The sequence below is a fragment of the Cucumis sativus genome, chromosome 4, assembly GCF_000004075.3.
Source record: "Cucumis sativus cultivar 9930 chromosome 4, Cucumber_9930_V3, whole genome shotgun sequence".
In the NCBI taxonomy this organism is placed as follows: domain Eukaryota; kingdom Viridiplantae; phylum Streptophyta; class Magnoliopsida; order Cucurbitales; family Cucurbitaceae; genus Cucumis; species Cucumis sativus.
In genome coordinates, this window is record NC_026658.2 from 17,249,941 (window position 1) to 17,276,399 (window position 26,459).

Here is a 26,459-nt window from a genome sequence, read left to right on the forward strand (position 1 = left end):
GTTCATATGACCATAAAATCGTCACTCCAATCCAGATTGAATATGAACTCGTAATTTTGCCAAACAATGAGAGAGGAAGAGATTAGATATTGACCGTTAGCTATATTGAGATCGACTATTTTGATTCACAAGAAACTGAAAATGTATATATAGAAAGTTAGAAAAGTTTTATATTTTATTCATAATTAGAAAAATACCAAGTTCAAATCTAGAAAGTTCTTCAAATTCAAATTCAATTCCTTCTTCGTTAATCATCTCTTCCATTTCTTTCACACTAAGATTCGCACCACATTTTTCTTCCACAAATTGGAGTTTTGGTTTTCTGATATCCACAAAATCAACGGATCTCATGGAGGCAAAGATTGGCAAATTGTTCGAATCTGTTTGTTCCTTCTTCGGCGGTGGCGACCAGATCCCTTGGTGTGATCGTGATGTTATCACTGTGAGTTCTCTTAAACTCTTGCTTTCAAACATCACATTTTCTTATTTGCTCTGGGAAAAAATGAAAGAAGAACCGTGTTGTTTAGGTTAAATTACATATTAGCTCAAATTCAGAGGATTAGGGGAAGTATAAGCATTAGGCTTTTACTTCGATCGATGAATTAGATGAGGATATACGTTTTTCTATTGTTATATTTTCGAACATAACCTTGCGAATAAGCTTTGTAGAAGAAGAGATTGGATCTTTTTTGTTATTCCATACAAAAAAAGTTGCATAGCCGATTCAGGATTTTTGCACTGGAAGTATATTTGGAAACCATGGTAAGATTGGATGCAGATTGCAACATATTATTTGATTTGAACTGCATATTTAAAATTGAAGGGGTGTGAAAGAGAAGTTGCAGAGGCCGATGAAAGTGCCTCGGAAGAACGCAAGAATGAAAGTATTATGAGGTTATCATGGGCACTAGTTCACTCACGGCAATCTGAAGATATCAATCGTGGCATAGCAATGCTTGAAGGTAAATCTTTGGAAATACTCTTACAAAGTTTCTCTCAGAAAGAGAAGTTGCATAGCAATGCTTGGGATAGTGTTTCATTATCATCTTATTTTTAGTTTTTGGTTCTTGAAAATTAAGCTTATAGACATTGCTTCCACCTCTAAGTTTTTTTGTTTTACTATCCACTTTGTTCCTAAAAGTCAAGTCAAGTCGTTTTTGTTTTTTTGAATTTGACTAGGAATCCAAGCTTTTCTATAACAAATATGAAAACCAAAATTGAAAGTTTGAAAAATAGGGAGGAAACAAAACATAAATTTCAATAATTGAAAATTAAAACAAAATCATTACAAAATAGGGCTAAGAGTTCATTGAAGAAAAATATTTGTCCTACGTATGTTTGGCGTGGTTGCCAGCTTCTTCATTTAAGAAGGCAACCATCCTGTAATTGATGTCTGAGTAAAGTCTTGAAGGATTCAAACATTTTGGGTGGGTGTTCAAAGCTTCAAAGCTCTTAAAAGTCGAATTGGGTTATGCCAAATGTAGTTTAATCCTTAATTCGTGTCAGCAAAATTTGGAAGAAAAAAAATAGGACAATAGGGCTTAGATGAAGAAAGAATACTATTTCCATTTTGTGGTAATTAGTTTGTGAACTTGGAAATTAAACAAGAACATAAAACGCCATAATCATCTTGTCTTATAATTCGATTATAAATTAAAGCTTTGATCTTAAAATGGAAGAAGGTACTTTCATTTGAAGGCATTTCCTTCTTGCTTGCTCTATCCTGAACATTCTCAAACTGTTGGTACATAAGTTAAAGCATTTTTTCAAAGCTTATTATTTGTGTGGTTTAGTTTTTAAAGTTGAATTAGTATGTCATTTGCAGCTTCCTTGACCATTTCTAGGACCCCTTTGCAACAGAGGGAGAAACTCTATTTGCTGGCTGTCGGATATTACAGAAGTGGTGAATATGCAAGGAGTCGGCAGCTTGTAGAACAATGTTTAGAGGTTTGTGATGATGTTATATTTCTAAACCATGTGACATTAATACTGTGTTCAGAATCCACATCGGAAAATATAAAAGGTGTGTTTGGATTGACTTAATTAAGTGTTTAAATAAGTACTTATTAGTGCAAAATTAAGTGTTTGCTAGTTTCTTAGAAAGTCAATCCAAAAAGGTCCGAAGAAACCTCACAATGTTTATAAGATATATAGACTACTTTTCTTGTCACTTAGACTTGATATGGAATCCCTTCCATAGGTAAGTGGTAGTCAGTCCAAAAATAATTGGGAATCAATCCAAGAATGGTGAATCCAAACGAAGGATTTATCTTGGCATGACATTTTAAAGCTCTCAACTTCACAATGATTATTTATAAGAAGATAAATGAGTTAATCCTCATAATAGAACCCTATGTAATATTATTCTGCTAAACACAATTTCATTGATGGCATCATATACATAATTTTCACAATGTCTTGTTTCAATTTATAAATTGATTTGTTAAATCATGTATTTCCTCTCTAAACCTTATTTGAAAGTTAGAAGTTGATGTAACTTTTTTTGTGTTTTGGGAAGATTGCACCTGATTGGAGGCAAGCCTTGACACTTAAGAAGACTGTAGAAGATCAAATTGCAAAAGGTACTATGAAACCCACAACACTTTTTTTTTCTTTTATCGCATCGAATCGTATGCTTAAAGAATTTGGTTCTCTATATGTAAATCTGCAGATGGAGTCATTGGTATCGGCATTACAGCTACAGCGGTGGGACTTATAGCTGCCGGGATCGCAGCAGCAGCAAGTCGTAGAAATTGAAATATCTATTCAATACATACACAAGTCAAGTGCTTGGCCATGAGAAGAATCTTTAAGAAAACCAAAATATTGTTGAAAGCAAATATCTCATATATTTGTGCATTGTAAGAATTTTTAATTTGAACACTAGAAATCTTGTATCTTCTTTTACTCATTTATTTTATTTTGTATGAAAAATAAGTCTATGTTTCCTTCTATTCTTAATTCTTGTTCACTTTCTCAATGTTAAAAACATATGCTTGGTGTTGGAAATGTTGGTGAAACATTTTTCTTTGGTGAATTGCAAACAAAATAAATCATAAACTAATAGAGATTATTGCAATTTCATTTAGTAATTTTTAGTTTGAAGAAATGTGCTCCAAATTTCAATGATACTATTGAAATTTTTAAATATTAGGGACAACTACAAAATAGTTTTAGAGATCAGATTATATGCTTAGCAAAAGCTTTTATTTTATTAAAATAAATTTATAAGCCCAATATACTATATTTGCAATTTGTGTTATATTTACATAATTTTATTAGTTATTTATTCATATTTCATAGATTTTTCTTTTTCTTTTTTTTTCCTTTTTACAATATATGGAAATGCTAACTCACCCATGTAGATGTTATATGATGAAAATTTTATTATGGTGATCATCGGTGGGACAAAACGATTTTGTACAAAAACCGTCACAAAAAACCAACTCGATTGATTTACGATAGGAGAAACCAACCACTGGCTGCCAACAATTTGAACCAATCGGTTGAACCGCTGGTTGGTTTTGGGCAGTTTGGTTTTTTCGACTTCTCGGGCACCCTTGAGCAATCTCAGACGAAATTGCATAAAGAAGTGAAATTTTGTAGTTTTCTAGTCGAGATAAGGATAAAAGGCTTTAGTGATTGAGTTCTCGAGCTAATCCCGGTGCTTGTTCGACAGGGATAGAAGGCAGAGAAGTGAAGAAGCCTAGAACTTGATCAGACCATCTCGAGGTCGAGTTCACCTGAGATTTATTAATCACGGACCATCTTGGGGCAATGTATGCTTGAGATTGAGTAAAATAAAGGCAGAAGTCTTTCATCCTAGACCATCTTGAGGCAATGTAAGCCTGAGATCGAATAAAATAAAGACAGAATTCTTTCATCTTAAGTCATCTCGGTGTCAATTAAGGTTCGAGATCTGATAACTAAAGGAAGAACTTTTTCATCATGGGTTATCTCAAGACATTGTATATCGAGATCGAATGAATTAAAGCCAAAAAGTTTCATCCAGAGGCATCTTGATGCAACTAAGGCCAAATTGTGAGCTACTAGGCTTTCAGTTTCATTTTTCAATAATATATAGGTTAATTTTCATAAATATAACAAAACACCGAAATATTTACTGCGGAGGTAACAAAATCAAAAAGCTCATAAAGCCGAATATTCTTTTAAAATATTCTAGGTTTGCCCTGGTTGTTTTTTAATTTCCTTCTTCTTTCCATCTTTTTTCTTATATTCTTCTTTTGCAATTTTTCTTTGATATTTTTTGAAATCATGATCTTTGTTTTCAATCAATCATCAATCTTGTATGTATTTTTTCAAAATGTTATTTGGTTCAAGATCGTGTACCAAATATAAATGATCGTAGTATACGATCTTGAACAAAAATCATTAAGATATTGGTACACGATCGTTTAGATTTGGATATAGATTTGGATATTGGTACACGATTGTGTATCAAATATAAAAGATGTTGAACAAAACACGTTGAGATATTGGTACAAGATCGTGTACTAAACCTACACGATTGTGTATCAAATATAAAAGAATCAGATCGTATACCAAATATAAATATTTTATATTTGTACATGATCTTGAAAAATAATCGTTGAAATTTTGGTAAACAATCGTTTGGATTTTGGTACACAATCATCTACCAAATCTAAATGATACAAAATCTTAAACCAATATCGTTTAGATTTGGTACGCGATCGTGTATCATTTCCTATACGATTGCTTACTAAAAAAGAATTTCGTGCGCGTGTGATCAATTAATCGCGTGTTGACTTTGACATTTTTAATAGTTTCCATTGGTCTGTAAGCTTTTTTCGTTTTCAAAATTGTTTTATATCGTGTAAATATTTTATTGGTTTAATATATTTTTGAAACAATCCTTAATATATATATTTTAAAAAAAAATAAATTTCGATCGATAAGGATTAAATTTGATTGGATTGGCTCGATTTTGATCGTTCGGATCGATTTTTCAGGTGTCAATGCTTACCCACGTCCTATCATTATAATCATTTTGTTTCCATCTTTAAAAAATATATAGTTTTCTTCTATTCTTAATTATTAAAAAAATATCATCCATTCACGCTCCAACCTGCAAAACAGATCATAGTTCAGCTTTATTTAAGATCGCAAATATAATTTAGGGAAACCAAATGTAATCATTCTTGCTTTAAAATGATTTGTTGTTCAAAATAAAACAGTGTTAGAAAATATATTCAAATACACTACCAATTAAGTTATGTAAAACTAATTGTTTTGAGTTGATTCAACAGATATTACATTGACACATCTTTCTATGCAAATTATAAACGCTACATTACAATATCGTAAATGATTGAAATATGTGGGCATTAAAGGAAAGAGAAACATACACATGAAGGGAAACCTTTATGTGTATTAAGAGTTCGTACGAGACTTGCATTGCAATACAAAAGTCAAAACAACTAAAAAGACTTTACTAATAGAAATACAATGCAAAATCTTCACTCCAATGCGATATCTATTTCTTTTTTTTCAATTAACAATGCAATTCATAACACCCTACCAAAAACAGTTTTCAATACAACAATCACCGAAGATCTGAACGTCATCATTGTTTATGTTTTCTTTCAAGAAATTCCCAGCAAGAAAATAGCTTCCTTTAAGTAAAGCTCGTGAAACCATATCAAACCACCATGAGCAAAAGCCATCTGAAGCTCTGTCTTTATTACTTCCAAAAGAAATCAATAATTCATCAAGGCTTCAGAAAGTAGGTTGGCTAGATCCATAAATGCTACAAATACCAATCTGAGTATGAACTGTTCATATCTCATCATCTTCATCGTCAAAAGGGTCCCGTTCAGGATAGTTGCCAACCTGGAACGGAGTCAAGCTTTAATAAACATTAACATAAGAAAAGGGCAGTATATTTGCATAGCACGTTTTTGAAGATCAATTCGGAGCTACAGACAATGGGACTCTAAGAACATATAAGATTGCTCATTTTCACATTAGCAGATCAATAACTGATTCTGATCTTTCATCAAGGCGTGGTAGGGATGGATTATTCAGGTTCAAGTACAGAAAAATGATAGATTGAGACATGAACCTAGGCCACCTTAAATCCTGCTAGACCTCCTACACTTTTTAAATATAGCAGAAGAAATAAAGATAAAAATAGAGTCACAAGTGGGAGTTTGGGAGAGAGAAAGGAAGTTGGGGACCAGTAGTTCGTTAGAATCAAAGAAGAGGAATGAGAGGGGGGAGAGCATCGAAGATATTTTCTGAAGAAGCAGAGGCTGCATTCCTCCTTGCACAGGAAGAAAGGCAGAAGGGTCCAAGTTCTATTGTTCGATCTTAGTTCTTTGTGATTTGTTCTCTGTTGCATTTCTGTTTAGAGTTGTTTGTGTTTTCTATTGCTATAAGTTTGATTGATCATCTGTGATCAAGAATTATGTGAGAAATCGTATTTCTATATTGTAATCTGTTGAGGAAATTCAATAATATAAGATACATTGTGGTATCTTTACAAATTGGTATCGGAACTTGAAACCTGGGCAGAAGAGTGAGCATGACTAAGAAAGTGGAAGAAAGAATGGAAACGGTAGAACAAGAACTCCTGAGATTGCCGATAATAGAATAAAACTTGTCATTGATATCGAAAAGTATTAAGGAGATTAATATTCTGATCAATAAACAGTAACAACAACAGCAATTGATCATGAAGTATATTGAAGGCATAGTTTGCAATGATATATCGGCAGGAAAGAAAACGGAGAGTGTTGTTAGCTAAACGAAAGGCACCAAAACAATCATATCAAAAACATCTGAGGGATCGAAGAAGGATGGAAAGAACGATGATGAGAAACCGGCGGATCGAAGTAAGTTTAAGAAGGTGGAAATGCCAGTCTTCAACAGGACTTATTCTGATTCCTGGCTATTCCAAGCAGAACGTTATTTTAAGATACATAAGCCTATTGATTCTGAGAAATTAACAGGGGCGGTAATTAGCTTTGATGAACCTGCTCTGGATTGGTATCAATTGAATGACAAATTAGAACGGTTTAAGAATTGGGAGAACTTGAAACAGAGATTGCTAATCCAATTTCGAACAATTCGGGATGGAACACTCGTAGGCCGATTCTTAACGATCAAGCAGGAGATGACAGTGAAGGAGTATCGAAACCGATTCAATAAGTATTTAGCATCGGTAGCCTTCCTTCAAACTGTAGTATTGGAAGAAACGTTCATGAATGGGCTGAGCCCATGGCTGAAAGCAGAAGTTGACTCTGGAGCCCGTTGGTTTGGCCCAGATGATGAAACTGGCCCTGAAGATTGAAAACAGAGAGATAGTTCGAAGAGAATGTGGGCTGAGTAGTGCTTTTGGAGGGAACCGGCAATTTAAATTTAACAATGCGAAGAAAGCCTCTATTTGTTCCTTTGACAGACCTCACATTGCTCGACGTATTTCTTGATGTCTGTTTTCATTCCTTTCCAATACAGTTCTCCGCTCATTCTTTTATAGGTCCTTAGGAACCCTGAATGTCCTCCTAGAATGGAATCATGGAATGTATGCATCAACGTCGGTATCAATGAAGAAGTTCTGGAAAGCACAACTCTGTTCTTGTAAAGAAGTTTCCCATTCTACAAACTGTATTTACTCCCTTCCTCGGAACCATGTTGTAACTCCTCCCTGATTCTTTAGAGTTCTGTATCCTACAACACTTCCCAATTCACTATTTCCATATTCACAATTCCTACTGTGGACATCGAATTCATTTCCAGTGGCTGTTCGATTCTAGAGAGTGCATCTGCTACCTTGTTTTGTAGCCCCGATTGATATAGTATCTCGAAATCGTCCAAGTAGTTTGGTTAACCACTTTTGGAACTGCGGTTGTACCTCCCTCTGTTCCAGCAGAAACTTGAGTGCTTTCTGATCTGATATAATTGTAAATTTCCTCCTAAGGAGGTAGTGCCTCCATTTCTGCACCGACAATACAACAGTCATGAGTTCTCTTTCATAAACCGATTTGGATTGTGCTCGGATGGATAAATTTTTACTAAAGAAGGCTATGGGATGACCATTTTGAGACAGTACCGCGCCCAACCCTATGCCCGAGGCGTCTGTTTCAATAATAAACAGTAAATTCCAGTTAGGCAACGCTAGAACTGGGATGGTAGTCACGGCTATCTTCAATTTTTCAAAAGCTACAAAGGCATCTTCATTCCAGAAGAAGTTCTTCCGTAAGAGTTTAGTTAATGGGGCAGCAATGTCTCCATATCCCTTGACAAATCTCCTATAGTAGCCTGTCAAACCTAAGAATCCTCGCAATCCGATAACATCCTTGGGTTGAGGCCAGTTTGTCATATCCTTGATTTTCTCTTCATCCGCTTCTACACCTTTACTGGAGATCATGTGTCCTAAGTATTGGATTTGGGAGTGTGCTATTACGCACTTTTTCTTATTCGCGAACAATTGATTATCCCTCATGACAGCAAATACCATGCCCAGATGTTTCTCATGTTCCAACAAATCAGTGCTATACACTAGAATATCGTAAAAAAAAACCAATACACAACGTCTTAAGAAGGGTTTGAATACCTGGTTCATCAAGGATTGAAAGGTGGCTGGCACATTTGTGAGTCTGAAAGGCATCACAACAAATTCATAGTGTCCCTCGTGTGTTCTAAACGCCGTTTTTTCAATGTCTTCCTCCTTCATACGTATTTGGTGATAACCAGATTTCAGATCCAACTTCGAGAATACCATGGCTCCATGTTATTCATCCAACAACTCCTCTATTACCAGAATGGGGAATTTATCTGAAGTGGTGACCTGATTTAGCTTTCTGTAGTCCACGCAAAAACATCATCCCCCATCCTTTTTCTTAACTAACAAGACTGGAGTGGAATAAGGGCTACGACTGGGCCTGATCACTCCTGCTTGTAGATCTCCACCACCATCTCAATCTCTTCTTTTTGCACGTGCCCATATTTATATGGTCGTATATTAATTGGTTGTTGATTCGGCATTACCATGATGCGGTGGTCTATTCCGCTTTCTTGGGTGGCAACCCCTTTGGATCTTCAAATAGATCTGTATACTATTGTAACAGTGTTCTGATCATGGGAATGTCTTCTTCATCCCCTTTTTTGGTCTGTTCCTCCATTCCCTCTTCATTCTCTTCTATCTCATAGTTGAGTAGTGATAATAAAAACCCTTGATCTTCCTCCTCCTAGGTTTTTTCAATCGTCTTCAAGGAGCATTCTGCTCGGATGAGGGAAGGGTCCCCTTTTAGTTCAATTTGTTTTCTTCCGACCCAAAAGGACATGGTCAGTGACGGCCAATGTATTTTCATAGTGCCTGTGGTGTCTAACCACTGCATTCCTAGGATTGCATCTACATTTCCCAACTCGATTATAAAAAAATCTGCCACTACTGTGATCCCCTGTAGTTTCACTTCCAGCCTCTTACATAATCCTCTCCCTTTACAACAAGTTCCGTCCCCAATTGTTACTGCAAAGGTGGTGTCTGCCTCTATCGATATCTCTATTTCTTCTATGATCTTATAGTGCACAAAGTTGTGGGTGGCTCCACTATCAATCAGCACTACTACTTCTCTTCCTTTTATTTCACCCCTTAGTTTCATAGTACCCTTTGAGGTCAGCCCAGTAATGGTGTTTAAATCAATCTCCTTCTCCTCGTTAAGATTCAGGTTGTTTAACTCCAACACTGCCTCTGCGTTTTCCTTTATCACGTTCTCCTCTTCGTTCCCTTCTTCTTCATTCATGATGAATAACATCAGTTCCCTTTTTTCCTTCATTCTACATCTATGCCCCGGGGAATACTTCTCATTACATTTGAAACATAGCCCTTTGTCAAGTCTGGATCTAAACTCAGCATCTGAAAGGCGTTTAACGGGTGGTTCACTCCTTTGGTAATTACCTTTGATGGGTATCGTCACTTGCTTCATTGGAAGTCAGTCTTCCTTACTACCCCCTTCTCCATCCCCACTTGAGCTTTGCCCACAGACCCTTATCCTCTCTTGTATTCTATCATTTTCTCTTATGCCTTTGTCATTGTCAACGCCAGGTTATGATCATTAACCAATTGAGCCTCTCTCATGCAATCTTCCAACGTCTGTGGATATCTACTGACCACTTCCGCTTGAAGATTTGGTTCCAACCCGGTCAGAAAGGCGTCTCTTAATACAATCTCCTCCATGTGGGGTAAAGGTGTCGAGTAGGTGACAAATTTTTTTCACAGTCACTATAAGAACCATCTTGTTGGATTCTGATCAAACATGCTACTAAACTTTTCTGCCCAGAATCTTTGAAGAATTCAAACATTCTAGGAGGGCATTCAGGGTTCCTAAGAACCTACAAAAGAATGAGCGGAGAGCTGTATTGGAAAGGAATGAAAACAGACATCAAGAAATACGTCGAGCAATGTGAGGTCTGTCAAAGGAACAAATATGAAGCCACAAAACCAGCAGGGGTACTTCAACCAATACCCTTTCCAGAAGCCATATTGGAGGAATGGTCCATGGATTTCATAGAAGGATTGCCAAAAGCGGGAGGAATGAACGTAATCATGGTAATTGTAGACAGATTAAGCAAGTATGCTCACTTCGTTACCATGAAACACCCATTCACAGCTAAACAAGTAGCCAAAGTGTTTGTTGAAAGAGTGGTCAGCCAACATGGAATACCTAAATCATTAATATCCGACAAGGATAAAATCTTCATTAGTCATTTCTGGAAAGAATTGTTTGCATCCATGGGAACTAAATTGAAAAGAAGTACCGCTTTTCACCCCAAACCGATGGACAGACCGAAAGAGTCAATCAGTGTGTGGAGACTTATCTAAGATGCTTTTGTAACGAACAACCGCACAAGTGGGATAAGTTTATTCCATGGGCTGAGTTGTGGTATAACACAACATTCCACTCCTCCACAAGATCCACCCCTTTCCAAACGGTGTATGGAAGACAACCCCCTCCCTTAATTTCTTATGGGAATAGAAAAACTCCGAACAATGAAGTAGAGTTAATATTAAAAGAAAGGGACTTAGCCTTGAATGCTCTGAAGGAGAATTTGACTGGGGCGCAGAATCGTATGAAGAAAATGGCAGACACAAAAACAAGGGAACTGAAATTCAGAATAGGAGATGAAGTATACTTGAAACTCCGTCCTTATAGGCAACGCTCGTTAGCTCGCAAAAGATGTGAAAAACTGGCCCCCAGATTTTATGGACCATATCCAATCATTGAAGAAATAGGAGAAGTAGCATACAGACTTCAACTCCCCCCGGAAGCAATTATTCACAATGTTTTTCACATCTCCCAACTAAAACTCAAGCTGGGAAATCAACAAGTGGTCCAGCAACAAGATCCTATATTGACAGAAGACTTTGAGCTACAGTTATGGCCTGAGACGGTGTGGGGAATCCGTTGGAATAAGGAGCTGGAAGCGAATGAATGGTTAGTCAAATGGAAGAATCTACCTGAATCAGAAGCTACCTGGGAAGCTGTATACCAGATGAATCATCAATTCCTCACATTCCACCTTGAGGACAAGGTGAATCTGAAACCGAGGGGTATTGTTAGGCCACCAATTATACATACATATGTGAGGAGGGGCAGAAATGAAAATTCACCAACTAATAATAAGAAAGAATGATGGGGAAAGAGAACGTGCTGAATGGGCCCCACTGTGTGTAATTTTAGGAGAACTATAAATAGGAAATATTGTAATAGGCTGGATAGGTTTTATTTTTTAATCTTCTTTAGAGGGCAGGCTGCTGTAGCCGCAAGGGGGTAGTATCCTTCTTGTAAAGAGAGCTGGTATGTTTTTCTGGGTATTTCTTTATTTCGTTATCGTTTATCTTGTTGCTTGTGATATTTTGGCTTATATATAAATAAAAGATAGCAGAGTACCGACTCTGTTTAGCCATTGTTGGGTCTTTCACTAGTTATTTGTGTTTGGGAGCCTGACATATTGCTAGACCTTCTATACTTTTTAAATATAGTAGAAGAAATAAAGATAAAAGTAGAGTCACACGTGGGAGTTTGGGAGAGAGAAAGGAAGTTGGGGACCAGTAGTTAGTTAGAATAAAAGAAAAGGAATGAGAAGGGGGAGAGCATTGAAGATATTTTCTGGAGAAGCAGAGGCTGCATTCCTCCGCACCAAGAGAGGAAGAAGGATCCAGGTCCCTAATGTTGGATCTTAGTTCTTTGTGATTTTTTCTTTGTTGCATTTCTGTTTAGAGTTGTTTGTGTTTTCTGTTGCTATAAGTTTGATTGATCATATGTGATCAAGAATTTTGTGAGAAATTGTATTTTTATTATTAAACCACCAATTGACCCAAAAGCTTAAGCTTGTGTTGGAAGACAAATTTATTTATATATCACCAACATTCCCCTCACTTGTGGGCTTGAAATATTTGAAAGGCCAACAAGTGGAAATCGATTTTACTTGGGGAGGAAACGACAATGCAAGGGGTTGAACACTAGGACCTCCTTGGACCACCTGCTCTGATACCATATTAAACCACGAATTCACCCAAAAGCTTAAGCCTATAGTTGAAGGCAAATTTAATTATATATCATCAACATCTATATTGTAATATGTTGAGGAAATCCAATAATATAAGATACATCTGTAGTATATTTACAAATCCACAAGCTGACTTTCCTAAAGCAATAAATTACTTTTTAAAAATTTAAAGCATGTGATATTATACCAAGTTCAGGAAAAAAACTATTTCATGTAACATACTTTGAAGCTTTAAAGTTGGAAAACAGATTAATGGAGCAGAAAATCGAACCTTCACTTTGTCAGGCCTAACCATCGCACCATGAAAAGGAGAGCAGTCAAAATAGTGGATCCCTTTTACCCTGCGGAGTTTTACACATTTAGCCCACAGAATATGTGATCAAAATCTCTAAAGTGGGGAGGAAAAACTTGAAACCAGGAAGATTACTTTATTGCGTAAAAGGTGGATTCTAAGACCAATAAGAACTTTTTAATCAACACAAATGAATGATGATAATTTTATCAAATTATAACACGAGAAGTAGCATACAAAGTATCCATATATATAATGCACAAAATCCTAAAGAATTTGAGAATGATCAGAGTAAAAACGGTTCTGGCAGAACAGCTATATCTAAAATAAAAACAATTTTTCCAAATTAGGGGGGCATTGATAGGTTATGTGCTCCAATGTTCATATTTTGTAGTAATGTTTTTTCTCCCTTTAAAAGGAAGGGTAAAAAATTTTAGTGAACATTCAAGAACTAAAGTTTCTTATAAGGAAGAATAGAAGCAGATAGTAGGAACTGGGAAAAACAAGTCAATCGTCCCTTCAGAGACAATGAAAAACAAATTAATCACAAGGGTCATCTTACGTGCCATCATTTTTTCCCAATGGTTCATCATATTGAACTCCAACCCAAAAACCAGGAGCAAGCGATTCAGCCCGGCCAACAAATTTCACAACACCCCGTTTCTCCCCGGGTTCAACTTGACATCTATCACCAACCTACATCATGTAAAAGTCAAGTTTAGTACAACCGGACAACAGGATTTCAAGGAGCAGAGTGTAAATACATTACCTATAATATATAGTTTCCGGACATAAGACTCAAAAGAATGCTACATATCAGAACTCAGAAGTCAACACTGACTACACTGTGTGATTTACGAGGTAATAAGAAAAGGGAGCATTTATTACTTATTAGCATGTCTACTTTGTGTCTTCTCAAAAACATTGCTGAAGTCTCGGAGGCTAGTACACATACTATCTAAGAAGATTGCCTGGGACTTGTGATTCCCGCAGTTCAGTCAGCTGCCCTAGTCTTAGAAGCAAAAGTTGTTCATCTTCATGAAACTTGGAGAGGAATTTGCAGGTTAAAGTTAATCAAAGAATGATAACATATTTGAAATGGACATGATCAGTAGCCACCTTCAAAGGTGTAATTTCTCCCAGTGTTATTGAATCAGCTTTACATGAAGTGGTTTGGCTTTAAATAATGAAAGAGATCTCTCAGCAGTCAATGAACTTAAAGAGTCCACTCCCTCAAATCCTAACAAAATTTCATCTCTTATTGAGATTTTCAGTTTTCAGATGCTTGAAATTCAACCTCATTCACATCAGATAAAAGGTTAATTAATACTTTTACTATTCCCTCAACGAATATTATTCACAGCATATTAGAGATCTTGGGAAACTTCAAAGCAATCAACTCTAGGTACTTTGATACAATTTGCTTTACAGAATAAGCAATTTGGTACTTAACAAACGAATATGGTAGTGTTCTCCTTAGAATGAATTTTGATATCGGGTTTCTTCTTAAGCTGACTCAGAATGTTTTAGAGGAAATTTTATTTTCCAGTCCCAAAGATCTTGGTCTGTTGGCACTACCTCTATCAAATGCAAGAAGTGTTTCAGAAGAAATTGTTTCTTGGCTACATTATTTTGGGTCAAAAGCTGCAATTGTGCCTTGGTTATACTGTCCTCCTTCAAAGTTTCTGACATAAAAGCTGAAGAGGGTGCTCTATTATGCAGATTATTGGCTGTGATTTTTATTGCTTCGCTAGGTGTTATTCATTGTTTTATCCTCATGTATTTTTAGGCTCCTTTCTGTTTGTATTGTACATTTTTGTTCCCATTGGAGCTTGTATCCTTGAAGATCATTCTTCCTTTTTTCATATATTAATGAGAAGTTGTTCTCATTCCAAAAGAGAAAAAAGACAACATAAATATATGACTGGAAAATTACGCTTAGGAATCACCTGACCAAGTAACAAATACTGCACCATTCTAAAAATTTTCTAAACCCCTCTGGGGAAAATGGAAGTCATAGATTGATTAACTTTCAATCTCGTTCACATAATTTTGATCCACATAATTCATTTCTTTCATCATGACAGTTGACAATTCAACTCTTTAAAGTTTAATATAAGAATTTTATAGTTGAATACATCCATTATACACTTCTAAAGCAAGGAAGGTAACTAACCTTAATATTTGCACAGAGCTCTTCCATGTAGTTATCAGATATCTGCAAATATTTTGCTACTCAGTAAGAATAGACCAAGCATGACTAGAATAGAGATGGACATGTCCCTAAATTTCTTAGAGACGCAGAACAAAAACCAGAGCTCAAGGATACTAAGACAAGAAGGATACACGTTTCCAATTCTACCATGAGCAGAAATACCATGCAGCCTCAGCATCATCATTCAGAACACACACACACCAAAGTAATAAAATAAAAAAGAATTAAAAAAAAAAACTGAGATGCCCGGCACAGATCTCTACTTTAAAAGCCATGAACTAAATAAAGTAATAGGTAGTGTCTACATCAAAATTTATAGTTCTGGCAGGGCGCAAATGAATAAAATTTCTCTGGACATTCATATTGTTAGCAAAAGTAGAAAACATGAGGCTTACTTTACTCTCAAATGCTGAAGGATTCTGGGATGCCAATTTTTCTTTAAATTTTCTAAATGTGTCTGAAAAAAGAAACCATAAGAAGAAGGTAAACCATGCACAATGCCTTGAGGATTATTTCATTTAAATAATGAAACACACAACAGGCTGCTAACCACAAGAGATACAGAATATATGTATCCAATTGGTTCTTATAGAGGAAGGGAGAGCTAGTGAAGGGAAAGTTAATGAAGCATTCAAGTGATTGAATCTAAGGCAATAAGAAAAAACAATTGCATCATATAGTGATCAATCGTCTACACTTTTTTCCTTCCATTATTTAAATATGTAAGCACAGCTTTACTATCCCAAAAGCTTTTTAAATAGAACCACGAAATGCAAATTCAAGACAGTTGGAAGGTAGTTGTCTACTGCAGATCCCTAGGTCCCCAGTGCCTAAGCCTTTTCTTCTTTTCTTTCTTTCTTTCTTTTCTTTTCTTTCTTTTCTTTTCTTTTTTTTTTTTTTTTTTTTTTGTTTAATGATTCTTGTGGCTGACCAACAATTGTCATTGGGTGTGAGGGGAGGCCTTCAGCGTAGCCTATTTGATAAGCAATTGAGAGAATTACATGCAAACTTCATTAATGATGCAGGAAGCTTGGCAAGAAACTAACCATCACGTTTATCATAGGCTTCTTCAGAGATCTGGAACTTCTCCACTAGTGAGGTATCTTCAAGCCAACCACCAGAAGTAACTGATGAGGGGTCAAGATCAATAATATGCAGCCGGTACCTTTCCAAGAGAAAGCACATATTCTCATAAAAAGCATATTCTGCTTATAAAAACCATTAAATTAGCAGAGTTTCTAATCAATGAAACAATATGAATTGCAGTTAACAGAGTGGAAAACGAAACCAAGTAAAGAAATGATTGAAAGAAAATGGAAGAACAAGAAGAACAAGTACCCATCTAAGGGAGAATAGAAGCCCAAGGGAATGCAATTATCCGTCAAATCGGAAATTTTAGAACCGGAATCATCGTAGAGTTCGAGGCACATAGAGTTCACAGAAGTACCACATTTTCTCCACAATTTTTCCTTGACAGACTCCACGCTCATCTACAATGGAAGAACCCCAGCATCAAATTTAGATAAAAACCCATAATGGGCAATCGGGAAAGGCTAAAAAGAGATGCCTGATCTTTAGAAATGATACAAACCTGAAGGGAAAAACGAACATCAGATGTGAAGGACTTGAGATTGGCATGGGTGACACGCAAGAGCACAGATTCATCCTTTTCGATCTGCTGCAATCGAGACGCCATAGTTGTGTTCTTTTGCAGCTTCTTTTAACTCTTTTAACTTAAGACACTCATTTGAGAGTCGTTTGATAACTCTAAGCACAATCCTTACTGCTGATACAAACAGAAAAAGAAGGGCAATCTTAAAGCAAAAGAAGCCAACTTTTTACGCTTCCTTTGTATTACAGAAAGTTTATTTAAAATCTTCATTATTTCAAATTCGACCAATGATTTTAAATTATTTAATATATTATATTGCAAACTATTAGGGTGATCATCGGTCGATCCAGATTGGTTTTATACAAAAGCTGCCACCAAAAATCGACTTGGTTGGTTTACAAGAGGAGAAATCGACCACTGGCCATCAACAGTTTGAATCGATTTACCGAACCGTTGGTCGATTGCGGTTGGTCCGATTTTTCCTGGTCGAGGTGAAGAAAGAAGTGAAATCTTAGGGCTAATCTCGGTGTTTCCTAATAACTTGTAACTTGTAGAAATACAAGTTATTATGGTCTTTTAGGTAGAACAATGAATCAAAATCGTAAGATAATGTGTCAAAACGCGTAGCTTCTATTGCAAATTCACACATATGAAAGAATATAACTTACATAAGTCTCATGTCTGTTTTATCCTGTTTTTAGTGTCTTATCACAAGATTATAAAGATAAGAAGAGACATAAAGAATCACAAGAGGAGCGCGTGTGAATGCTATGTGATAAGTGCCTTAGTGAAATTCATGTGTGCGGACTTAGGGTAGAGTGTGTTATGAAATGTTGGTGAGATCAACGCTTGTTGAGAGTGAATCTCACTCAACCGAGCCTACAACTTGACTTAGTTGATTAACTCCACTTAGTATCATATTTGACTTTAAACAACAAAGGTTCAACGACTTGAAAGACAGTGTTGTTGCCTATGTTGGTGTATTGCATGTGTGTATATTTAATTCCCTATGATGTGACATTGATTCAGGATCATTGCATGCAAAATGCTTTTTATGAGTCTCTTCATCATGTGAGTGGACATGGTCATTGCATGCAAAATGCTTCCAATGTCCTCATCACATACTTCTAAGTCCTCGTTGTACAGTTTTCTTGTTGTTTGTCCAAGTGTAAGCGAAATTAAACAATAGATTTTCCTGGATGATCTAGGGTCGAACACAGGGAATTGATATTAAAGTTTAGTTCTAAAGTCTACTTATCAATCAACGATATAAAAGAATTTTATATAGTATGAAAGAATGCATGTTAAGCTATATTTACTTATGTATACAAGAGAACTTTGTAAAGATGATTTAATGAGGGTGGTTGAGAAGGTAGAAGCATGAATGAACTAACATGTATTAAAGAAGTGGTAAATGCATGTCTAGTACTACCAAGCGATTAAGCTATATGAAAGTCTTGATGCGATATAACTTGCTTAACTAGTTTATGATTAAGATGTGCTCCTCTCTGAGTCATTAAACGCCACACTTGGTCTCCTTTCGAAATTCAAATGACCAAGTCTAACTAAACAAGGTGTATACAGAGTTGTTCAGTTATATAAAACTTATAGAGCTTCGCGTTTAAGAGCAGAAATCTCTCAGTGCCTAATGTCCACACTTGTTCTCTTGTTGGGATACAAATTATGGAAGTTATCTCGTCAAGATGAAGTTTGTCTCCAAACTCTTTCTTGCGCGCATTAACCATATCCTTAGTACTTGTCCTCTTAGGTAGTTGGTGATATACATTAGTCAAATTATTAAAATAGCTCAGTTAACGCGATAGGACTTATAAACAAAGCTCCTTACCAGTAATCTATCATAAATCCTTATAAACTACAAATAACACAAGAATAAATGAATAGTAGAGACGTGAATGGATTAAGAAGTGCATAAATATACATTGTATTAAAGAATGTAGGACTTCGACCACTATAACAATATGAACAAATACAATGTAAATAATTACAAAATGGAAAGAATAGGGATGATAATACAAGTTAGGGGGAGATGGAAAATGAGATGTTCTTCATTCAGACTACATGCTTTCGCTTAGTAGACTGATCAGAGAGGATGAAGAAACGCTTTACAGATGGTGGCAACACTATTCCTTGCCACCAAATCTCTAGGACTCTACCCACCTTTCCAGACATACAAGTGGTGGTCCATTTAGACGTCACTCTCTTCATGGTAAGGATGGAGTTCCTTTCTTTATGCACATTTAAGCGAAAAATCTAATCTTCTAAGCATGTCAATGTTGAAAGTTGCCTCTATCGTTAAGTTACATAAACTCCATCTACCACTTTTGTCTTTTAGTGAATCTCTTCTTGCGTTCTGATGTGGTCTTCTCACATAGTCTTCAACGAGTTCCTTTGATTCACCAGTTTCTTCTTTTGTTAATAATCTTGCATTTAGACACTCAAAATTGGGTAAAGCAGACATAACACTTATGTAAAGTATGTAAACCTCAAACCCTAAGGAGCTTGGTTTTTTCAAAGAGTTTGAAAGGATGATTTAAGAGGAATTTAAGATGGAAAAAGAAGACTTGAGAAATGTCATTGTAAGTGTGTTATGGTAGGTAGAAAGAAGGAAAATTAAGAAGTAATGGTTTAAAAGTTAAAGGAAATTAAATGGAATTATTTCTCATTATTACAAGTCAAGAGGAGATTTGGCAAATTTAGAGGCTAAGGGTCTAAGAAACTCATAACTCAGCCAGAATCTTACTTCTACTTTAGAGCTTTATATCTTAAAATTCATAACTGAAATGAAAATATTACTTCTACTTTAGAGCTTTATATCTTAAAATTCATATCTGAAATGAAAATATTTTCTTATACAAAGTTGCTTTAAATTGTTTTAATTTTCTTATCTCAAATTTATGAAGGAAAATTCTAAAAAACGAGTTATGTAGCCCTCTAGAAGTGCACCTTGCTCAGAATCACCCGGAACCTGACCTTTCTCAATTCCTTCAACTCAAACTCAACCCTCCCTTATTCAATTTAGAATCTTTTGAGACTCTTTTTAGCCAAAATGCATGAGTATTTTAGGGAGCAATGTTCATCCAAAGTGACCTATTTATTTTGAAGCTGCATGAAACTTTATTGACACCTCCTTCGGTCGAGTTTTAAGTTAAGCATGCAAGGACACCTGAAATCCACTTGACCGAGTCCACCTCTTCATCTTTTCTCCTAACCAAAATGCCTAAAAGTTAAGGACATGCCAAAACGTCAAGCCAAACAGCCAACTAACCTTCCTAACCTTGTCGCAAACCTCCAAATGCATTGTCATGCCTTCCTCATCTAGCCTTTCATCGCCATCCTAACCTCTATGACATCCTCCTCGTCAAGCCTAAATGCCTAGCAAACCTCTCAATGCACTATTCTCGCCTAGCCCACAACTAAAACACCTACCCTTAGAGGTTCACTTTATCATTCTCAACCACACACCAAACGCATAGATAACCTCTATCTTCTCCTCTCTTGTCGCCTAGCATGCGTCCTACATGCCCAAACTAACCTCTTTGGAGGTTTTCTTCTTCCCTTGGTTGTCTAATACAACCTCTAAATGCCTATACCAAACCAAAACGCTAAACTATCTTACTTAGCCAAATTCTATCCTCTTTCCAACCAACCTATTTAAATTTTAAACCGTAAAACTTAACCTTCTCTTTTTTCACTTACCATGACACACAAAACTAAAACTTCATTATATTTACATCACTTAAAACCATACCCCTTTCAAGCTCTTGAAAAGATCTAAGTTTAATAGGGTTCATATTTTACACTTTTTAAAGGCAACTTTTGGCGGAAAAACTTCTGCCCTTTTGAACATTTCAGTCTTGTACATTGAAAGTTGTTTGTGGCATGTCACATCATCTCCAACTACCATTTTTTTGTTTAGCAAATAACTTCTCTTGTTGTTATTTGATCTTCTCGTCTATTCTTCTCACGAGAGACTCTGCGATTTGCTAACTTCTTTTTTTGTTCATAGACCTACGTTTAGACATTGAAAACTACGTAAAACAGACCTAACGCTTATGTAAAGTATATTTCTAAGTACTTATCTATTTTCAACATAATGTATGCATTTTGATACACTTTTTCTACGTTTTGGCATCATTATTCTATATAAGAGGCTACAACAACTTGTATTTCTACAAGTAATCAATAATACACATGCATATTTGCAACTGTGGATGAAATTATATCCTAGGCCTAAATCACATAATTTTCTCTTAGCATTGTAAAATGATCCACGTATAGTTGTATGAATTGGAAATGCATCTTTTAACAACTTTAGTAGCATATTAAACGATTTGTTGCTCCAATTATTGATAACCTTGAATTGCATTAACTTTACCAAAAAAATTAATGAGAAAATTTTGATACACCAAGGGTACAACAGGTTACGTGTTTCATTCATCAACATCTAAAAAACGTTGTTAGTATCCATTCCATCAACATTGTTTGAAAATTCATCATCAAAACCATTTTGGTTGCTAAAATTGTTTTCCCTTGCCTTCATTAATTCTTGCAAATCAGATAAAAGATAAAAATACCATTGTCCTCATCACCAACATTAAACTCTTTACTTAATCCACCACCTTCTGATGAAGTAGCACGATGTTCAAGTCGAGCTAAGTTCGTTGCTTCTTCATGATAAACCCATTTATTATATAAAGAAAATATTTCATACGTAAATAAATGTTGGTCTATTTTGTCCATTGTTTATGTCATTGAATTTTGGCAATACTTACATGGACACCTAGTTTTGCCCACATAATTTACATGACACGTAGCCACTTCCATAAATTGAGCAACTCTATCAATATAATCTCTTGAAAATCTATTTTTAGTTTAATTCTATCTCTATTCATCTTTAAATATAGAATGGACAAAAAGTCAACCTCATAGAAATTATGACAACATATTAGCTAAACGACATACGAAGTTAAAATAGTCTAAATGACACTTCAACTCTTTGAACAAGTTAAAACTACTCAAATGTGACTTTGAAACTAAAAACCAACTAAAATTCACCTACTAAGGGACATTTAGTTAGTGATACAAACAAAAAGTTGAGTTGAGTTGGTAATAACTATAGGGAAGTAATTGGAGGAGTTGACACGAATAACGGATTGAGAAATATGAGTTGATGCGAATAGCAAGGTAATAAATCTTTTAAATTATTGGTGAACAAAATAGTGGATTGGGTTTTTTATCCACCCAACCCAACTCTCTCCCAAATTACTCAAGTCTCAAAATACCCCCCTCAAAACAACTTACAAATATCCAAGTGTAAATTCCTAACTAAGGTTCTGAGGCTATCTTAAGTAAACTTGAACTTTATGTAAAGACATAAACATGGATCAAGTTAAGTTCGAGTATATAGCGTAACACTCTATAGTATATGAATAAGATTGTGCATCTTATTCTGAGAACACTACGGTTATGGCTCGCTTTGTAGTTAGTACAAACGATCTAATCCTAAATCATTCACGTGAAGACATGAAAGTGAGGATAATACATAAGACTGGAATAATGAAATAGTCACTTTTACGTTATAACATTGTTGCTATATAAAACTGACTATTTCAATTAATGATAACCTAGGTAACTTTATAATAGTGTCATTTTAATGTTTATTTGTTGTGATTTGTGATTTGTACTCTACAAAGTAATGGAAATATCAACTCACCCATTCGATTGATATCGAATCCATCAAATTGTGAAAATATCAATATACTAATGGAAATTTAGAACTATCGTTTAATTTTAACTTAATTTTTTATTTTATTTTGGGTGCTAAGAAATTTGATGTAAAAATTGGGTTAGTGTTAGTATTTTTTTTTCATATTTTAAATTAAATGGTATTTGTGAAATTTTTTAATAGTTGAGAGCACTTTTTAAACAAAATTCTGTTTCCATCCAAAACTAAAACTTTCTTTTTTAAAGTTGGAAGATATTTTTAACACAGACAATTTCTATAATTTAGCCTAGTTTTCAATGTATAGATGCATATGTTTATTTTGTAAAACATTGTGACCCATTGATAGCTTTCTGGTGGAAAATGGGAAAGGATTTAACAATAGAGTTTGAGCATACTCCACACACAAGATCTCTTTTGATTTAGTTATTGTTTCCCACTCTTCCTATCTTCAAATGGATTGGGAATTTGGCCACTTTTTTACCCTTAACCCCATCTTCATTCCAAGCGCTCTCAAGCTCTTCAACCACTTCATTACTTAGAAGCTCTATTCCCAAATCTTTGGCTGTTTGATATGATGACCAAGACCTTAAATATATCAAATACTCCTCAAACTCCATCTCCTTCTCTGCCGCAAACTCCGTTATCGGCTCCTCCCCATCCACCGCCTCGAATGGGAACTCAATCGTTTTATACTCTTCATCAACCAACCGCCTTGGTGCCTCCCAATAAGGCCCAAAATCTGTTTTGTAGATGCGGCGGAGGACAGTGTCGATACCATTATTGACTTCGGGCAATGAGTAGCACCAGGCCGCAATCACGCCGTGAGGTTTCTTCAAGACCCATCGTACGTTTTGGTAGAAAGATGGGAGGTTGAACCAATGGAGGGCTTGTGCCACAGTGACTAAGTCGACAGACCCCGGTGGTGCCACCATTTTCTCGACTTCCTCGATGGACATTGTCGACGGGGTGTGGTGGTAGTGAACGTTGGGAAGTTTGGTTGCAAACTCAAGCTGTTTTGGGCTCGTGTCAGTGGCGATCACGGTGGTGTAGTGTGCTGCAAGCTGTAGATGGTAGAATCTTTAGCTTTCAAAGTCAGAAAATGCTTTAATCATTCAAAAAACCAACTTTAATAGTAGGAAAAAAGTGTTTAAAAGGGTAAAATTAAACAGATTGAGCAACTTGCGAGATGAAGTAATAGTATATAGGAAGGGAAAAAGTTACAGATTGAGCAGCTTGGCCGGTGCCGGTGCCGACGTCCCAAACGAGGTCGTGGGCGGGAGTTGTGGAAGCAATGTATTCAAACAACTTGGTTGGATAACTGGGTCTTCCTTCTGCATAATTCTTGGCTTGTTTTATGAACAGCTTCGCCATTTTCTCTCTGTTTTTCTGTGTTTCTTTGAAAATTGCTCTGTTTCTCTCTCTGTTTGTGTGATTGAGTTGTAAGATTGATGAGGCATGGCAACAAATTTATAGGAATTTGAAGGCCAAATCCTGTTGCCTCGCATACACATACAGTACTTAGAAGCAAGTGGAGGAATTGGAATTGGAATTGGAATTGGAATTGGGAGTTCGTATATAATAATATGTGTCTTATTCACAAAACACTAGCTGTTCTTATTTGACTATTTTAATACTTTTTCTTCTTTTTCTTGGGGAAGTATCAAATGATGAGCTTTTTACCTAATTTCTTCAACGCCTCTTCTTTTAATAATTTGAATTTTTGATATTTTTGGATGTGGTTTGATAACCATTTTCCTTTTCTAAAATTAAGCATATTTCCGCTTTATTTCTTCCTTCTTTCCATGCTTTTCATTCTTAGAAAATAGAAACAAAAACAAGTTAATAAATAAAAATCAACATCTTTGAATATGAAAATAAAAACGCTAATAAAATTGAGTATTGATTGCACGCGTATTGATAAGAAAAGTAAAATGATTGGAGGCATTTAGAAAGTATATATCCAAAATTGAGGAATATTATTAAACTTGATAGCTATTTTCATGTATAATTTAAGATTAAAAATTTAGTATTAAATAAGAATTTAAAATTAGGATATATTTGGGAAAATGCGTAAGAGATAATATCTTAGACCTTCACGTGCTTACTTGGGGACAAAGTCAATGTGCAAACAAGTTCATGTTCAATTTTAATTTTTCGTTTCTTTTCTTTGTTCTACCTCACTTTCTATTGGCCCACGTCCACTTTTATTCTTTCAAAAAGAATAATATAATTAATTAAACTCATTCTGCAATCACTCTCATCAATAGTAATTTCTTCCAATTAAATACTAATTGATCAAAACAAAATTTTACATGCGATGCTAACAATTTTTAAGAAAAAAATGCTCACATATTGAGTAAAATTTTGTTATCAATACGAAACAAAACCCCTAGAAACCCTAGCTACCCCCACTCCTCGTCACCCGTAATCTCCTTTTGGCCATCGTCCAGGTGTAGCCTCGCCCCCAGCCGAAGCCATCTGTCACACCCTCGTCATTGGCCACCATCTTCGTCTAATCTTCGTTTACCTGTAGGTGAAGCCAAACATCATCTCCACAGTTTCAAAGAGTGAGTATACAATTTGAAGCTCACAAATTTAATCCTCACAATACAATAAGAAGCTCTCAAGAATAAGATGAAAAGAATAAAAATTGGAAGTTTTAGAGAGAATAACAATGTTGGCTTTTTGCTTGAGGATTGTAAAGATTTAATGATCTTGTCTTTTAAAATTTGGGAAAAGTGAAGTATTTAAAAAGAGAGGAAAGATAAATTCAAAATCATTTTGGGTCATTAGATATAAGTAAAAGAAAAATGAATGGTTGAGATTTAAACTTAATTAGCCGTTAGACACAATACAAATAATAATATAATATAATAATATGTCTTTTCAAAATATTTTGTTTAAAAAGAAACCAATAAAGCAACTTAACCATCTTTTAAAAAACCTAGCCGTTAGACACAAGGAAAAATAATAATATTAAAGTCTTTTTTTTCAAAAAATTCATTTTCTTTATAAAAGCTAATAAAACATAACAAAAAGCCACATTTGTTACTCCTTCATTGCTCCAAGTGGCTTTCTCTAATTGGTTCAAATTGAATGCTTGGTCGTCACGTCACCATCTCAGGTATTTTTCCGTTAAGCTTCTTTTAGCAATATTTTCTTCATTTGAACTTCGATTTGGATGATTCAAGAGGCGTTAGAATCATTTTTCCAAGCTCTACGATATGGTCTATTCATTAATAAAATTATCAATAAAAAAATCAGATTTGTTATCATCAAAACATAAATTAATTGAATAATTAAAATAAATTAATTTGAGATTAAGGGCCAAAAAGCCAACAAGATGGATCGATGCGTGTTTGTATTAACTATAGAGAACTTAATAAGGTGACAGTCAAGAACAGATATTCGTTGCCCAAAATTGATGATTTGTTCGATCAATTGCAGGGAGCCATTATGTTTTCTAAGATTGATTTAAGTTCAGGATATCACCAGTTGAGAATTAGAGACATCGATATTTCTAAGACAGCCTTTTGTTCCGGATATGGCCATTATGAGTTTATTGTGATGTTTTTTGGCTTGATAAATGCTCCTGTTGTATTTATGGATTTGATGAACAAGGTGTTTAAGAATTTCTTAGGTACTTTTGTGATAAGTTTTACTGATGACATCTTGGTTTACTCCAAGATAGAGGCTAAATATGAGGAACATTTACATCAGGTGTTAGAGACTCTTCGAGCCAATAGGCTATATGCTAAGTTTTTTCAATGTGAGTTTTGGTTGAAGTAGGTGTCTTTTCTTGGCCATGTAGTATCCAATGAGGGAGTTTCTGTGGACCCAGGGAAGATCAAAGTCGTTACCAGTTTGCCTCGATCTTCTATAGTTAGTGAAATTCAAAGTTTTCAGGGTTTAGCAGGTTATTACATAAGGTTTGTGGAAGGTTTCTCTCGTATAGCTAGTCCTTTGACTTAGTTGACTAGGAAGGGGACTCCTTTTGTTTGGAGTCCAGAATGTGAGAGAAGCTTCCAGGATTTTAAGTAGA

The 26,459-nt window shown here is 35.4% G+C and overlaps 3 protein-coding genes across 4 annotated transcripts; 1 reads left to right on the top strand and 2 right to left on the bottom strand.

Moving 5' to 3' along the window:
* On the top strand, nt 1–3,079 carry LOC101204715 (mitochondrial fission 1 protein A). The gene is made up of 5 exons (XM_004142602.3): nt 1–442; nt 824–962; nt 1,826–1,947; nt 2,519–2,582; nt 2,672–3,079. Exons 1-5 carry the CDS (start codon nt 350–352, stop codon nt 2,755–2,757), a joined length of 504 nt encoding a protein of 167 aa, XP_004142650.1. The 5' UTR covers nt 1–349; the 3' UTR covers nt 2,758–3,079.
* A 2,261-nt stretch (nt 3,080–5,340) lies between these two features.
* LOC101204221 (tubulin-folding cofactor B) lies at nt 5,341–16,919 on the bottom strand. 2 transcript variants are annotated; one of them, XM_004142600.3, is made up of 8 exons: nt 16,651–16,919; nt 16,398–16,549; nt 16,106–16,224; nt 15,455–15,516; nt 15,021–15,062; nt 13,407–13,540; nt 12,824–12,893; nt 5,341–5,871 (listed from the first exon to the last, which is right to left on the bottom strand). In XM_004142600.3, exons 1-8 carry the CDS (start codon nt 16,753–16,755, stop codon nt 5,818–5,820), a joined length of 738 nt encoding a protein of 245 aa, XP_004142648.1. In that variant the 5' UTR covers nt 16,756–16,919; the 3' UTR covers nt 5,341–5,817. The 2 variants fall into 2 exon arrangements, 1 of the variants encoding a protein (XP_004142648.1); XR_004216156.1 differs by having other exon boundaries at nt 5,825–5,871; nt 13,411–13,540.
* A 5,757-nt stretch (nt 16,920–22,676) lies between these two features.
* On the bottom strand, nt 22,677–23,942 carry LOC101204466 (putative methyltransferase DDB_G0268948). Its single transcript, XM_004142601.3, has 2 exons — nt 23,639–23,942; nt 22,677–23,478 (listed from the first exon to the last, which is right to left on the bottom strand). Exons 1-2 carry the CDS (start codon nt 23,786–23,788, stop codon nt 22,837–22,839), a joined length of 792 nt encoding a protein of 263 aa, XP_004142649.2. The 5' UTR covers nt 23,789–23,942; the 3' UTR covers nt 22,677–22,836.
* Between the last annotated feature and the right edge of the window lie 2,517 nt (nt 23,943–26,459).

Bases quoted from the DNA above. Each gene is read 5' to 3' on its own strand.
- LOC101204715 (XM_004142602.3), top strand. From the start codon at position 350: ATGGAGGCAAAGATTGGCAAATTGTTCGAATCTGTTTGTTCCTTCTTC. The intron at 963-1,825 runs GTAAATCTTTGG...TGTCATTTGCAG, and splicing joins TGGCATAGCAATGCTTGAAG to CTTCCTTGACCATTTCTAGG. The intron at 1,948-2,518 runs GTTTGTGATGAT...TGTTTTGGGAAG, and splicing joins TTGTAGAACAATGTTTAGAG to ATTGCACCTGATTGGAGGCA.
- LOC101204221 (XM_004142600.3), bottom strand. From the start codon at position 16,755: ATGGCGTCTCGATTGCAGCAGATCGAAAAGGATGAATCTGTGCTCTTG. The intron at 16,225-16,397 runs GTACTTGTTCTT...TCTCTTGGAAAG, and splicing joins TTCTATTCTCCCTTAGATGG to GTACCGGCTGCATATTATTG. The intron at 12,894-13,406 runs GTAAGATGACCC...AAAACTCCGCAG, and splicing joins TTGGGAAAAAATGATGGCAC to GGTAAAAGGGATCCACTATT.
- LOC101204466 (XM_004142601.3), bottom strand. From the start codon at position 23,788: ATGGCGAAGCTGTTCATAAAACAAGCCAAGAATTATGCAGAAGGAAGA. The intron at 23,479-23,638 runs GTAACTTTTTCC...TACCATCTACAG, and splicing joins CCGGCCAAGCTGCTCAATCT to CTTGCAGCACACTACACCAC.